The sequence below is a fragment of the Felis catus genome, chromosome B4, assembly GCF_018350175.1.
Source record: "Felis catus isolate Fca126 chromosome B4, F.catus_Fca126_mat1.0, whole genome shotgun sequence".
NCBI classification, from domain to species: Eukaryota; Metazoa; Chordata; class Mammalia; order Carnivora; family Felidae; genus Felis; species Felis catus.
The window spans coordinates 107,660,775-107,676,799 of NC_058374.1; the positions used below are offsets into that span (position 1 = coordinate 107,660,775).

General features: G+C 31.3%; 1 protein-coding gene across 13 annotated transcripts in view; it reads left to right on the top strand.

Moving 5' to 3' along the window:
* LRRIQ1 (leucine rich repeats and IQ motif containing 1) overlaps positions 1-16,025 on the top strand; it is a 232,830-nt gene that overhangs the window by 38,716 nt on the left and 178,089 nt on the right. For all 13 annotated transcript variants that reach the window (XM_019835297.3, XM_019835298.3, XM_019835299.3 and 10 more), the window contains exons 11-12: positions 12,203-12,396; positions 12,920-13,047. In XM_019835297.3, coding sequence (XP_019690856.2) covers positions 12,203-12,396; positions 12,920-13,047 — 322 coding nt within the window. The remainder of the gene's footprint in view (positions 1-12,202; positions 12,397-12,919; positions 13,048-16,025) is intronic.

The following is a 16,025-nucleotide window of genomic DNA, read 5'->3' on the forward strand; positions in this document are numbered from 1 at the left end:
ATTTCATGACGTTTCTATCTTTGCTATTTGAAGGAAACTTTAATCTGGAAAAAGTGTTTCTTTAATGCGAACAATTAATTTGTTAGTTTATATATTTCAGGTAACACATTCCTAGAAGATGTCATTGTAAGTAGATAGAAGTACTAGGAGAGTTTCTTCCCCATGGTGCTTTGTTTTCTGATAATACTGCTTTCTGGAAAAATGACACTAGTGTTATAAGTATGAAAGATCCTGAAATCATGCAACATTTTTACATAAGCTTGATTACTGTCTTGGGTCCTGGAGGAAATGTGCCTGGCTTAATTCTTGCCCATGTTGTCTTTGGACAACAAGTGTTGTCTTTGGAACATTTGAAAAAAATAATGAAGTAAAATAAAATAAACCCTTGACATTTGCTTGTAGAAATGGTTTTTACTATTATATATTTAGTGAATTTTTTTACATTCCACTAGATGGTGCTAGCTTACCCTTCAGTTTTGAAATGCAACAATGCCTAGTACAAAGCTGAAAGGGATTTTACAGATCTGCCAGTTTAGGCTTCTTAAGTTTCCAGATGAAAAAACAGACCCACATAATTTTCATGTAAGTCCTAGCAGAGGTGAGGCTAGCATCCAAGTTTTCTGACTCCTGATTTAGCATTCCTGTTCTCACACAACATGTATGATCCTGAAGGAGTTGTGCATTGAAATTAAAAATCTTAAGTGCCATTCAGCATATTTGTATGTAACTATCAAACATAGCAATCACTGAGCAGCTAAAGAAGGTAGACCTTTACCAAACACTTATTTAGTGAAAACCTCCAGTGTAATTTAACATCTTTAGTTTGCTGTTCCTTACAGGAGAGGTTTATTCCCCCCAAGTGGCAGGAATGTTTTATTAGACCATTGGCTCATTTCTGTGGGAGAAATTCTTTGAAATAGATATTTGTAGCAAGTATGGCCAAATGCTAATTTTGCCATGGGCAAAGGCCTTTTGAGGGATAAACACATTTGACCTCAGTTCTATTTTGTGGGACCTAGGAAACTTTTAAACAGTTAATAAAGATTACATTGAAGCAGTGGACTCAAGAATATTTAAGTGACACTTTATATTTATAGCTGTTATATTTACATCATGTGTAAGAAGCTCTTGAATAGTTTTGTGGCTACTGTTTTGTATTGTTTGGGATGGGGAGTGAAATAGAAACGTTGACTGGAAAAGAATCATTTTCTTTGGTATGTTGAGGAAGTAATGATATCCTAAGGTAAGGCTTGCTGCATGCCCCTTTTGTCCAGTTATTATCCTTCAATTGATAGAAAAGAAGTTGTAAGAATAAAGGAGGAAGAATGGCAAGTTATTGTGACTTACGTCCTGTCTAGATTCCCCGTTTTGAGCCAAATGCGTTGCCTGCGTCAAATTACTGATTAATCAATTGTATATAGACTTTTAAAAAGTGTGTGTTAATATCCAATTTCTTCATGGGTTAGCTCAAACATTTCTCTTTGAAGCCTTATTGGTCACCACAGTTATAGTTTTTTTAAATCATTTTTATTGAGGATTATTGTTAGGAAGCCATAATAGTACCTCATATGTGAAAGTGTGCAAACTACTTTATGATACTGTTTTTAATCCTTCCAAGAACGTGAAATCACCCTCGCTCCACAAATAAAGGAATAAAAACTCAGAGAAGTTAAGTAACTTGCTTATATAAATGTGGCTAGTTTTGGAATAGGCCTGAAATTCATGGAGTGCCTACGACAGAGCGTATTCGTTTTTATTACGCAGTAGTGCCTGTAATCCGCATGCACTGATCATGTCAGCATCGCCATAGAGAAAAAGTTATATATGTGACTCCCATGATGATTGTGCATTGTGGCTCTTTATTCTTAGAGCATGTTTTTTTTTTTTTTATTGCTCTAAATATTCTTGAGGCCATGCTATTTGTTGTATATAAATTTGTAACTGTTATAAATTTCTTTTGAATTCACCAATTTTATCACTTTTAAATGTCCCTTTTCATCTGTAATAAAGCTTTCTGCCTTAGTCTTCTGTGTCTGATATACCCAAACTACCTTTCTTCTGGACTCTGGAATCTTTTATGCTCATAAAAACTATTGAGTACCCACCTCAAACAGGTTATATCAGTATTTACTGTATAGAAAAAAATGAGGAAAATTGTTGTTTTTATTTATTAATTCATTCAGAGATTAAGATAATAAAGCTTTTCCATTAGTAACAGTTTTTAAATAATAAATGTATTTTTCAACAAAAAGATATGGTGAGAAGAGGGTTATTGTTACACATATTTGCAAATCGCTTTAATGTCTAGCTTAACACAAGACAGCTGGATTTCCGTATTTCCTTCTGCATTTAATTTGCTACAATATCACACCTCATGTAGCCTCTGGAAAACTCCACTGTAAGCTCTTGAGCAAATGAGAGTGAAAAGGCAAAAAACATCTTAGAATTATTATGAAATAGTTTTGACTCCACAGAACCTTTAAAAGCGTCTGTACGAGGGAGATCTCTGGACCACACTTTGAGAATCACTGGTGTAGTGTGTATAGAACATAATTTTTTCTACCCTTTTACTTACAATATTTCTGCAAGTTCTATTTTTGATATGTCTGTTGTATGTAATGTGAAAATGTGTTGCTTTCGTTACTGTTTTCTGTAGGCTTCCTGACAAATTCCAGCTTTGTTTCCAGCCTTCGTTTCCAGCTTAGTTAACCTTTAATAACTAAGGTTAATTAATAATTAAGTGCAATTATTGATATATTTGAGCATAAATCCACTATCATACTATTTGATTCTGTTTGTTTCTCCTGTTGCGTTTTCCTCTTTTCTTGCCTCTTTTTGTTTTAGTTGAGGTTTTAAATTATTTCATTTTTCCTTTCTATTATAAGTTACATATTATTTTACTATTCTTTTGGTTTATTAAAGATACAGCATGCCTTCTTGATTTACCAAATCTGAATTTATGTGGTACTTTTTCAAAGCAGTACTAGGGTCTTAGAAAATTGAAACTTTATTTACTTGCTCCCAAATTAATATACTACTGTTGTCATGCATTTTAATTGTATGTGTGTATTTAGAATGACTTAAGACAGTATAAGTTTATAATATCAATACTTTTAGATTCACCCACTTTTTAAAAACCTTCCCTTTGTTTTTTTATTTCTGTGTGTGTGTGTGTGTGTGTGTGTGTGTGTGTGTGTTTAAAGTATTTTCTTTTTTAAAAAATTGAGATATAATTGATATATAACATTGGGGTGCCTGGGTGTTTCAGTTGGTTGAGTGTCTGACTCTTGATTTCGGCTTAGGTCAGATCATAATCCCACAGTCCTGGGATGGAGCCCCTGCATTGAGGTCTGTATTGAGCATGGAACCTACTTAAGATTGTCTCTCTCTTTCTCTCTGCTCCTTTACCCCACTTGCACACACACTCTCTCTCATAAAAAATTGGTATATAACATTATATTTGTTTCAGATGCACAACATAATTTGATTTTTGTATACACTACAAGTGATTACTACAGCACATCTAGTTACCATCCATTATTATACAATTGGCTCCCTTTATTCAATTTGCACTCCCCTTTCTCTCTGATAGCCACTCGTCTGTTCTCTGTGTATGGGAGTTTTGTTTTGGTTTGTTCGATTTTTTCAGACTCCACATATGAGAGAGGTCATATGACATTTGTCTTTTTCCGACTTACTCCACTTAGCATAATGCCCTTGAGATCCATCCATGCTGTCACAAATGACAAGATTTCATTCTTTTTCAACTTTAATTAATTAATTAATTTATTTATTTATTTATTTTTATTGTATATATCTGTATATCACAATTATTTTATCCGTTCACCATCAGTGGGCACTTAGATTGTATCCATATCTTTGCTATTGTAATGATACTGTAACGAACATGAGGGTGCATATATCTTTTCAACTTAGTGGGGTTTTTTCTTTAAATAAATACCCGAAGTAGAATTGCTAGATCATAAGGTAGTTCTATTTTTAACTTTTTGATGGAAACTTCGTACCGTTTTCCATAGTAGCTGCACCAGTTCACATTCACACATTTACAGTGTGAGAGGATTCCGTTCCCTTCTCTCCACATCCTTGCACTACGTGTTATTTCTTGTCTTTTTGGTAATAGCTATTTTAACAGATGTGAGGTGAGATCCCTTTGTGTTTGATTTGCATTTCCCTGATGACTAATGATGTGGAGCATCTTTTCATGTGTGTGTTAGCCATCTATATGTTGTCTTTGGAAAAAAATATCTATTCAGATCTTCTGCCCATTTTTAATCAGAATTTTTTGTTTGTTTGTTTTTTGCTATTGAGTTGTGTGAATTCTTTATTTTGGGTATTAGACCCTTATCAGACATGTGATTGGCAGATATTTTATCCCATTCAGTAGGTTGCCTTTTCATTTTGTTCATGGTTTCCTTTGCTGTGCAGAAGCTTGTAGTTTGATATAGTCCCGCTTGTTTATTTTGTTTTGGTGCTTTTTCTTTTGGTGTCAGATTTAAAAATTTTTTGCCAAGACCTCCTATGTCAAGGAGTTTAACACCTATGTTTTCTTCTAGGGGTTTTATAGTTTTATGGTTTCAGGTCTTACATTCAAGGCTTCAATCCATTTTGAGTTGATTTTTGTGCATGGTGTAAGACTGTGGCACGCTTCATTTTTGCACATGGTTGTCTAGATTTCCCAAAACTATTTATTGAAGAGACTGCCCTTACCTTGTTGTATAATCTTGGCTCCTTTGTCATTAACTAATTGGCATATGTGTGTGGGTTTATTTCTGGGGTCTCTGTTCTGTTCCCCTGATCTATGTGTCTGTTTTTATGCCAGTACCATCGTGTTTTGATTACTATTCCTTTGATATATAGTTTGAAGTCAAGGAGTGTGACATCTCCAATTTTGTTTTTTTCTCAAAAGTGCTTTGGCTATTCAAGGTCTTTTGTGGTTCCATACAAATTTCAGAATTATTTGTCCTATTTCTGTGAAAAATGTCATTGGGATTTTGATAGGAATTGCATTGGCTGTGTGGATTGCTTTGGATATTGTTATATTTTAACAATATACATTTTTTCAATCCATGAGCTCAGAATGTCTTTTCATTTATTTGTGACTTCCTCACTTCCTTTTATTAGTGTCTTATAGTTTCCAATATACATGTCTTTCACCTTCTTGGTTAAATTTATTCTTAGGTATTTTATTTTATTTTTGGTGCAATTATAAATGGGATAATTTTCATATATGCATTATTAGTATATAGAAATGCCACAGATTTCTATACATTGATTTTGTATCTTGCTACTTTACTCATTATTCATTTATGCTAGCAGTTTGGTGGATGGAGTCTTTAGGGTCCTCTATATATATTGTGCCATGTCTTCTGCATATAGTGATAGTGTTGCTTCCTTTCCAATTTGGATGCCGTTTATTTATTTTCTTGCCTAATTGTTCTGTCTTTCCATATTGTTTTCTGCCTTTAAAAAAATCACTACTGTAATATTGTTTTGTAATTTACTCTATTCACTTCACAATAAAGTGTTAACATTTTTACATGCTATAATTTTTTAAAAAATGTGGTTGAAGAGATCCAGTAAGATATTTTAGCAGAGATTCTGCCTTTATTATTTTTCTATTTCTGTGTGGACACAGCACAGGGCTGATACTAGTAAAACAAGTCTCTGATGAATTTTATATTACAAGTAAAGCCATTTTTGAAAAAGTAGGTTTTGATATTTGTAGTAGAAATATGGGGAAAATAAATGATTTATATATATATGTGTTAATATATGATACTCTATGCTTCTTATTTCAAAAAATTAGAAAAAAATTACCATATACTACTTATAAAGAAAATAAAACTGCGATAAGCATAGCTGACACCTAAATAGAAATCACAAACTCTTTGAGGAATAACAAATACAAAATGGTAAACAGAATGTCCTTCTATATATAGGAGGCATTTATATGAAAGAAAAAAGTAATTGAAATAAGAAATCACTTGAAATGAATATGGTAACTCTTCAGCCAATCATGCTTAATTTTTCTATATGAATAAGTATACTTAGGGTAAAGCTTAATTTAAAAAAGTTTAGGTAGTTAATTAAGTAAAGTTTAATTAAATGGTAGAAAAAGTTTAATGTCTGTGATTATTATACTAAAAGAGATGAGCTCTAGGCATATATTTTATATTAATATTAAAGAAAGTCAACATTTTAGTGCTGCTTTTGAGATAATGCAGACATAACTTTAACCACTACTGAGTTGAATACCAATATGAGTTTTTAAAAAGTACCATGATTGTAAAGCAATCATTAAAATATATTAATGTATACAAAATAATTTTATGATGAACAACAACAAAAAAGTCATCCCTATATGAATTACTGGTTGGGAACATTCCCTTTTAGTCAATTTTTCTACAGTTTCCTAAGATAGGACATATTTAAAAATTCACAAAAGCATTGTTAAACAACAGAGCAGGAAAATATATGAAAATGTTTTGTCTTCGAAATTTTAGAGTGGCTTCCTCATGCTAAAGATGATAAAATTATTGGGGCACCTGAGTACCTCAGTCAGTTAAGTGTCTGACTTCGGCTCAGGTCATGATCTCATAGTTCATGAGTTCGAGCCCCACGTCGGGCTCTGTGCTGACAGCTCAGCACCTGGAGCCTGCTTCAGATTCTGTGTCTCCCTCTCCCTCTGCCCTTCCCCTCTTTACACTCTGTATCTCCCTCTCAAAAATAAATGAACATTAAAAATAAATAAATAAAACCTTTAAAAAAAAGATGATAAAATTATCTCATTCATACCTCCATCTCCCCCTTCCAGTTTTGTCAGTTATAATACCTTTTTTGTTGTTCAGTAAATTATGAAAACATGTGCTTTTAATTCATCTAGTTTAGGCAATATTAACTCTTTAAGAAAATGAAATAAATTAGAATATTTATTCTTTTCACCTCACAATTTTTATTACTCACATCAGGAGTTATGATTCTACATATATATCCATTAGCAACATTAGATCTGTATGACAGTCAATACCAGTTCTTTTGACAACTACTTCTTTCATCCTCTGCTTGTCTGGATTATCCAGTTCATTAGCTCTTTTTAAATCTTATTTTTCAAAGAAAGATGCGTCCTATAATTCCCGAATTCTTTCACATTTGAGACTGTCAATTGCCTTCATTCTTGAATGAAGCTGTGCTTTAAACTCATATTTTAGGGGTGCCTGGGTAGCTCAGTTGGTTAACCGTCAAACTTCAGCTTAGGTCATGATTTCAAGTTTTGTGAGTTTGAGCCCCTCGTCGGGCTCTGTGCTGACAGCTCAGAGCCTGGAGCCTGCTTCGGATTCTGAGTCTCCCTCTCTCTCATTCCCTCCTCTGCTCATGCTGTTTCTCTCTCATAATAAATAAATAAACATTAAAGAAAAATAAACTCATACTTTATTATGAAAGTAACACTTTCACTTGGTGTTGTGTGACAATACATGATATTGTGTGTTGCTATTGCAAGTGAGAGGCCAACTTGATTTTCTACCCTCATAACTGATTTTTGTGTAGATACCTGAATAACATTTCCTTGTCCTTGATTCATAACTGAACCAAGAAACATAGTCAAGAAATCCACATAAATTTGTATGGAACGCAATGTCCCTTTCAAACTACAGACTAAGTTATTATATTGTTTTTGGAAAATTTTTGTTTTTATACATTTGAAACTTTTTGTCTTGGTTCTATTTTTCAATCATAGATGATTCATATGTTGGTTGAGTTTATCTGTCTTTCATGTCTGTTATTATTTAATCTAATCTATGTATTTTCAGCCTCTTCATATTTTATTCTTCATGTGATGATCTTTTTTTTTTTTTTTTTTTTTTTTTTTTTTTTGTGGGCAATTCAAGCTTTAGTTCTCTGTTCTGTAGAATGTTGTTCCCAAAGTATTTACTAGTTCTGTCATGGTGTTATTTTGGTCCACTTGTGTACCCATCTGTTATTTTAATATCTTTGAATTCTTGTTACATTAAGTTTCTTTAACTGTCCTTCTACTGCCCCGAGGATTTTCAACATATTTTCTTCTTTCTCATATTTTCTTCAGAATGTAATCCTTACTGTATTAGTTGTATGTTGTTGTGAAGTGAAGTACCCTAAAAGAGCAATATAAAACCACAAACACTTATTACTTCATATTTTCTGTGGATCAAGAATCTGGGAGTGACTTAACTGGGTAGTTCTGTCTCAGGATCTCTCAAGAGGTTGCTGTCAAGTTGCCAACCAGGACTGCTGTCATCTCAAGGCTCAATTAGGCTGAAAGATCTTCCAAGCTCATGCACTTGTTTGTTGGCATGCCTCAGTTCCACATATTTCACATATTTTTTTAAAATGATTTCCTTTTTTTTTGTCATTAAACTAAGTTTTAGGCTATATATATACATATATATACACACATATATATATATATATATACACATGTATATACACATATGTATAACACACGTATATTTACATATATATACGTATATATACACATATGTATATATATATTCATATACGCATCCTCCCTCACAGTTGTATTTAGGCCAGTGCTGTAGAGATCTTACCCAGTCTCTGTCTACTGTTTCATTGCATTTCCTTTAAAACTTTTATCTTAAAGTCGAAGAGGTATGTCCTCTTATCTAAGTACAGAGTTCCCCTATTTGGCTGTATAGCAAGCCCTTTTAATGAATAGCAGATCAGGTTTTCCAAGGTTTTCTTCAGTTAAACAATCATTGTTGGTAGTGGTGGTAGTCAGGATTAAATACAAAGTTATACTTCTATTCAATACTTGCTCTGAGTTTTTTCCCCCAAATAGATTGTTTTTAAATCTGTTATGCAAGAAGTGCATTCTCATTTAAGCATTTTTTAAAAATAAAGAATTATATAATGTAAGCAATAAAACATTCTATTTTTAAGCCTTCTTTTTTTAATTTTGTAAGAGTAACCATGGCTCATAATTGTTTATGAATCAATTAAGATATTTTTGCAATACCAATATAGATGTATAGATTTAAATTCCAATATACTCACTCAAATAGCTAAAAGCCTATGTATACAAATTAGGTTTTACATATAGTAATAGATCATGGACATCCTTCTATGTCAGACTACTTCATATTGAAGATTAGGTGTATTCATTTTTAGATACTCCATAATTTATTTAACTATTCCCTTACTGATAGACATTTAACTTATCTCCATTTCTTTGTTTTAAATAATATGGAAAGGAGTTTCTCTACATTTTACTTTGTAGTTGTATGTGTATTACTATATAATGGATTCATAGAAGTACAAATGCTCTGTCAAATATTCCTCGGTATCGGAGGCTTGAAATCATGGTAATTCCACTAGATTGGAATCTCAGATTATTGAATGGACTCATTATACCTTCTCTGTGTACTGGCTGAAAATCATGGTGTCTTAATGTTTGAAATTAGTTGGTGGGCATTACTTAATTCTTCCTAGCCTAACATGTTCACACTCTCATATTGCTTTTTACATATACAGACAGCCCTAAGGTGGAAGTGTGTGTGGCATGTTTGAGGAACAGCAATGAGGTTAACATGGTAGAATGAACCAAGATAATGGGATAGTAGTAGAGGATGAGTTCAAGTATAGGGTTTTGTGGGCCATTTTGAGCACTTTAATGACCTTCTCTCCATAATCAAGTATCAAAAAAACGGTCTATACTCCTTGCCCCCACTTCTACTGCACTGTGACTTCCATCTTGATTATGTTATTGTTGCCTCTAACAAAAGTCTTTAGCTACTTCATGACTGCCAAGACAGTGGCCTCTCCATACTCCTTTTCACACTATTGGCCATATATAATTTACTGTGAATAAAAATGCCTTTCATAATTGTAAAATGTATATTATTTTATTTTTTATTTTTAGTAACCACTGTCATCATCACAGAATTCCGTTTGCTTTTTCCTCTTGTTCTTTCCCAATTATTCTGCTGCTTTGTCTGCTATTTCCTATTTCTTTTAGGCTGCTTCTGCCAAATCCTTTAGCTTTACTCAGTGTATGACTAATGTTTCATTCTTGGTTCTCTTCTTGTGTGACCTTTGAAAAGTTTTACAAATGCATTCCCAACTCTAAATGATTTAATGGAAGATTCTATTTCTGAATAGCTCTGAAAAGCTTAAGAGCAATGTGCATGGCTTTTAAAAATATTAAGCTTATGGAAGTAGATTGCTTAACATGTGTAAATGTTTGATAAAGGAAATTTTATTTTACACAATTACAAATTTTTATTAGCATTTCCTTCTGCCTTGAATACCTTTAAACTACTTCAGTGGGTTTACTGATATTCATTGAAGTGATCATAAGACATACTAAATTCCAAAGTATTTTCTATTTCAGCAAACTTTAAATTACATTTTAACGAATATATAATTATTAGAATATGTAATATGCTATTTCTAATACCTTAGAATCGATAATATATGATTGGTCTGTTATTTAAATGGTTAGTCATTTCTTATAGGGCAGAACAATTCACTCCTTGAGCAACAACAGATGACAATTTTTCTAAGTTATGCTTGCTATTTTACATTACAAGAAAATATCAGTACATATAATCCTAGATAAGTAGTTAAAAATGCAAGATTACTGCCTACATTTAAATTTCATTCTCTCTTCTCTATAGGTCTTCTATGCATTTTCCTGCTTTTCTTAGATATTATAAAATTTATTTATCATTATAAGAAAATTTACTCTGTAGCATAAAAATATATTCCTTTTCATAAGAAATAATCATGCATAATATCAAATTATTTTGACTCAAACTATTAGAAATACTGAAATTTTGATATATAGTTTTTCTTAAAATATATCTCTGTGAAATATTTGTACAATATTTATCATAATTCTGAATTTTATATATTACATATTGATATTAGATATATTTTTAAAATATGATGCAGACTAAGCTTTCTTGTGAAATCTTGGTAATGTTACTTGATTTTTCCTTTTATTTCTCCATTTTGATATAAGCAGTCTTTCTGCCCTTTTTTTCTGTAAATTACAAGGGATAATCAGAAGAACAAACCTTGAATTAATGCTTTAAATGTCTCCAGGATAAATTTATTACATAAATTCCAGATATTATTTTTATACATAATGATGTTTCTTTCAAGATTACCTTTCAGTTTATTATCAAATAAATTTTTTTTTTTTGGTTGAAAACTCATGCCTAATCCAACATTTAATTAAAAAAAATATTTTGGGGTTTGACAAGAAAATCACAATGAAGCTTGATTCTCCAAAGTTTAGCCTCAATGACTCCCATATGTGTAATACTCACTGAAGACATTCTGCTTAACTGTACTTACTTTAGACCATAAGCCATACTTCCAGTTTTTAAAACTGACTATTTCATATAATAGCGTGATGCATAGAGAGATCATATATAGTTCAATATTCAATATAAATAACGTTTTCTATATTTTTAATATCTTCCATGAAACTTTTACAGACTTCCTCAGTGTTTCTTTCCAGTGCTAATTCCTGATGACTTACTTGAATGATTTTCTCAGTTTTTTCCTTAGGAGCACTGAGCTGTAGTCTAAGGCTCCTTTGGTATTTTTCATATAGTATCATATTAGTTTGAGCTCTATCTGGGTTAAAAGTGGACCACTTGTGACAATGTTGAAATACCTGAAGAATATGTTAATATTTCATTGTTGTTAATATGGTTGCACCTACATCATTTGGGAATCTAATATAGATATGTCAATGGTAGGAAAATGGCATTCCAATGTTATATATTCAGACTTAAGTAAGGATTCAAACTTTAAAGACCCTGAAATTGAGTTAAAAACTATTTAAAAAAAAAAAAACAAGTCCTTTTATCTCTCCCTTGTTCAATTGTCATTTGAAAATAAAATTTTCAGTGTCAATGTATACTTTTTAGTATTTTGTTCAATTTTAAATTGGCACACAACTATGTCATTCAAAAATATCTCTCCTGGGTACAAGTTTAAAAAATAATACATTTTACACTTACACACATTTCATAGGAATATAGACTAAGTCTTCACTTGTAACTAGAAATATTGGGAAATATAAAGATGCAATTATTTAGAAAAATATGGAAGCTCTCCTTTCAATTCTGGAAGAATGTACAATGCAAGTGATCTTGGAAAAATTTTCTTTCAGGTGGTTTAGAATCTTTGAAAAATCTTCAGCAACTAATTGTGGACCACAATCAGTTAATTAGCACAAAAGGCCTTTGTGATACTCCTACCATTATATACCTGGATTGCTCACATAATCATCTTACTAAAGTTGAAGGTATTGAAAAGTGTGGATTACTCCAAATACTGAAGTTACAGGGAAATTATCTAAGTGAGGTAATTGCTTTGAATTATTGGTTTCTGTGATTAATGCAACATTTTCCTTTTAATAGAAATATCAACTGTACATTTAAAAGCAAGTTTGATTATTTTTTCTTTATTTTTTTGCCTATTATTGATATGTGATTTCCAGTTTACTTAAAACTGTTACATACTTCTCTCTATTTAAAAAAATGTTCAACATAGAATATTTTATAAAGAAATCTAATTTGACATAATTTTTCAGAACATTAAAATAAATAGTAACTACTCAGTTAAAATGTAACAGTATATAAATGGGGCCAATTTATCAAGAAATTCTAATTAAAATTTATGATGAGATAACTTGCATAAAAAATCAAATTCTAATTATGAAGTTAATTCTTATAAATTTAATTCATCCTAAAATTCTTATAACATTATACTCTGAATTTAACAGAATATGTCTGTTGTTAGTTTTAGTAGGTTTTATGTTTTTAAATTTTGTTGAATGACAAAATATTTTGCGTAATATTAGCTAATGACCCAAATTTAAATATAGCTTCCATCCTTGGAGAATCATGTTCTACTAAGAGAATTGCACTTGGATGATAATAGCATTTCAACTGTGGAAGCACTTTCTTCATATTGGTTGCCTTTACTACAAAACCTGACTATCTCTCAAAACAGGTAAAAACAAACTGCTTAAGCACTAAATGCATTGAATGATTAAAGTAAATGCTTGATCTTCATAACAAGTAGAAAAGTTGTTAGTTTTTCCCAGCAATTTAGTGAAAGTGCATCACAATAAATTAATATATATGTTAGAAATATAACCTTAATGGATTTGAAAAAGTAGTGTATTGACATACCCTTGAATTTTAGTAGAATTTTAATTGCCACTTATCCTACTCATTTTATTTCTTCTGAAAGACCTACTTGTAGAAATCTCCCAGAGCAGGTTTGTTTATATTTGTAAAGAATATAGTCCTTGGAAAATGCAGGAGGTAGTTAATTTAATTCAGAAGGATGTCTCATTCTCTCAAGTGGTACTTATTAAGTCCTGGAAGAATGATTTTTAATCTGCTCTCAACTTGCATGTCTTTTTGTAACTGTTAAGATTGATTTAAATTCGATTTCCCTAAGGATATAAAGTAACACTTAAAAAAATACCTTAACATTAAATCGAGATGGGTACCTGACACAGAAGATGCATTTGAAACCACCAAACATCTGGATCTTTGCAGGGAAAAACTGTCTAAAACCAAAACAGGAGTACAATATGCGTATGTCTCCTTCTGCTTAATATTTCATTGAGACCTATTCACTCTAATATGATTAATTTGTTCATCAAAGTCACATGGAGTAGGGGATAGAAACCACCTTTAACAAGAAATTGCTTTTTTGAGGTATACAATTCTTGAGGAACAAGTGAACAAGTACAGCCTGATTTTAATACATATATATTTTTCTCCTAAAAGAATCATCAAATATTCTCACATTCTCTGCCACAGAAGTGCTCATCCTTTGAGCATGTATGTCCCAAATGATTTAACATATACCTATTAAACTGTTCCACTGTTTGGTAAAGCAAAAACTGAATCTGAATCTGTATTCAAAAATTCCCTCAAATTATTTTAATCAGCTCTATTCTATGAAAGTTGACTTGGTTTTAAAAGGACATTTATGGTAGAGCCAGCTCTATTAGACAACATTGTTTAAGTAATGTGGGCCATCCACAAACTCACTGGATCTCTTCACAATATTTTCCAGGTAAGAAACACAATTTCAATGGAAATGCTCAGCTGTGCTTTGGACATATGCAATAAATCACTCAGTAATTGACATACCTCACACATCTTATAGAAGTGGATCTTAAACCACATCAATGAGCAAAATAATATTTAATGAGTTTAAAAAATATTCGAGTCAATAACATTTTTTGAGAAATAATGCCTTTAATTTTTTTGGACAATTTAGATTATCAAAGAAATCTTTCTGATAGACTTTTGACCTATCAATCTGCTATTACTAGGAATTATATAAACTTGATCACTAGATGTTTTTTTAGAATTGATAATAATAATTGGGATATTTAATCCAAATAATCCTTATTTATAAATTTATTTGCTTAACCTTATAACATTTGGTGGTGGTGTTTGCTATTCTGGGGGACACAGAACTGAGTAATATATGTTCTTAGCATCAAAAAACTCTTAACAATAAAAGAACTTAATCTTTTAAACTTAACTATATAAAAATAAGTAAATTTATTATATAAATATGTTCTTTTGAATTTTTTAATACTGTCACATATTTGAATATATTCTTTATGACTCTCTCAAAGTTCTTTGCACATTTAATCTACCATTTCTGAAAGGACAAAGGGAAAAGGCCTAAAGACATCAGGGATGTGACTGATAGAAATGGACTCAAGGGCAGCCGATCTGGGTTTGAATTCTGAACCTACAACTTACCTGTCAGTTGACCTTGAGCAATTCTCTTCTTACTGCCTGAGCCTGAGTTTTTTTTACATATAAAAGAGGTAGTAATACCTACCTTACCTATTTCATGGGATTCTAATGATGATCTAAAAGGAAAATGTATGTCAATATATTTTGCAAATCTGAGAAGAGTTTTATAAATGCGATATTTGGATTTGTGATTGGTGTGCCTTTTAAATTGTATATATTTTTCTCTTAATTTTTGATATTTTCACCACAAGGAAGAAATTATGTGTCCATATGCTTTTCCCCCCCAACAAATGAAATACAATAAGGAATGATACTTAGTACATATTGTTTGAAATACATGTTTCATCTTGACTTCTGTTTTAAATTTTCATTAGAACATATGACTGTTTTAAGTTTGACTCAGCGGAGTCCTAACTGGAAGACTCCCGGCTTCATAAGTCTTTCTACTTCCAGTGAGACTCTAAGTAGGAGCAGAAAGTGGAAACTATTACCCATTGGCTGCTCATTGTACAAATCTTTTGCTTTTTGTCGTCTTTGAAATTTATATCTTTTTTATGCCCAGGGCTAATGTGACAAGGTCAAATGGTATTAGGTTTTCACTAATGTCCTTTGTCTTTCTGGTTTGAATTTTCTTGGAAAAAATATACACAGAATGTCAGTAAAAGGAAAAGTTCTAGAAGTTTGAAAAAAGAATTCCACTATTAGGTTTCTACCATCCTAATGAATAGTCATAAAGGTGAATGAATAATCAGTTTTCTTGATTAAAACTTTTAAAAAAGAAAAAGAACAGAATTCTAAAAGCATGGTTATCTGAAAAGATAAAGTTTTAATATTTTAAAAATAGTCAAACCAAATATTTCTTTACTTGCATTGATTTTTGAAAAGAGAGTTTTATTTTTAATTCTAAGACTTTATTGGTTATTTTACTGGAAGTCTTCATATAACCTATATGTTACCTACACTTTACCATATAACTTACTGGTTAAAAACATGAAATAGTCTGAAAAAAAAGAAGAAAACTCATTATCTGTTAATCTTTCAAAACCCTTTTAGTAGAAGAACAAAGATTTAGTATTAGAAATTTATTAAAGGTACAAAACAAGTAAGAATTTTCTTGTTGATAAAGACATTCATTAGAATTATATTGAGGAACTTAAACTTCCTGCTTGTAATGATAATGATCCAAAACATGCT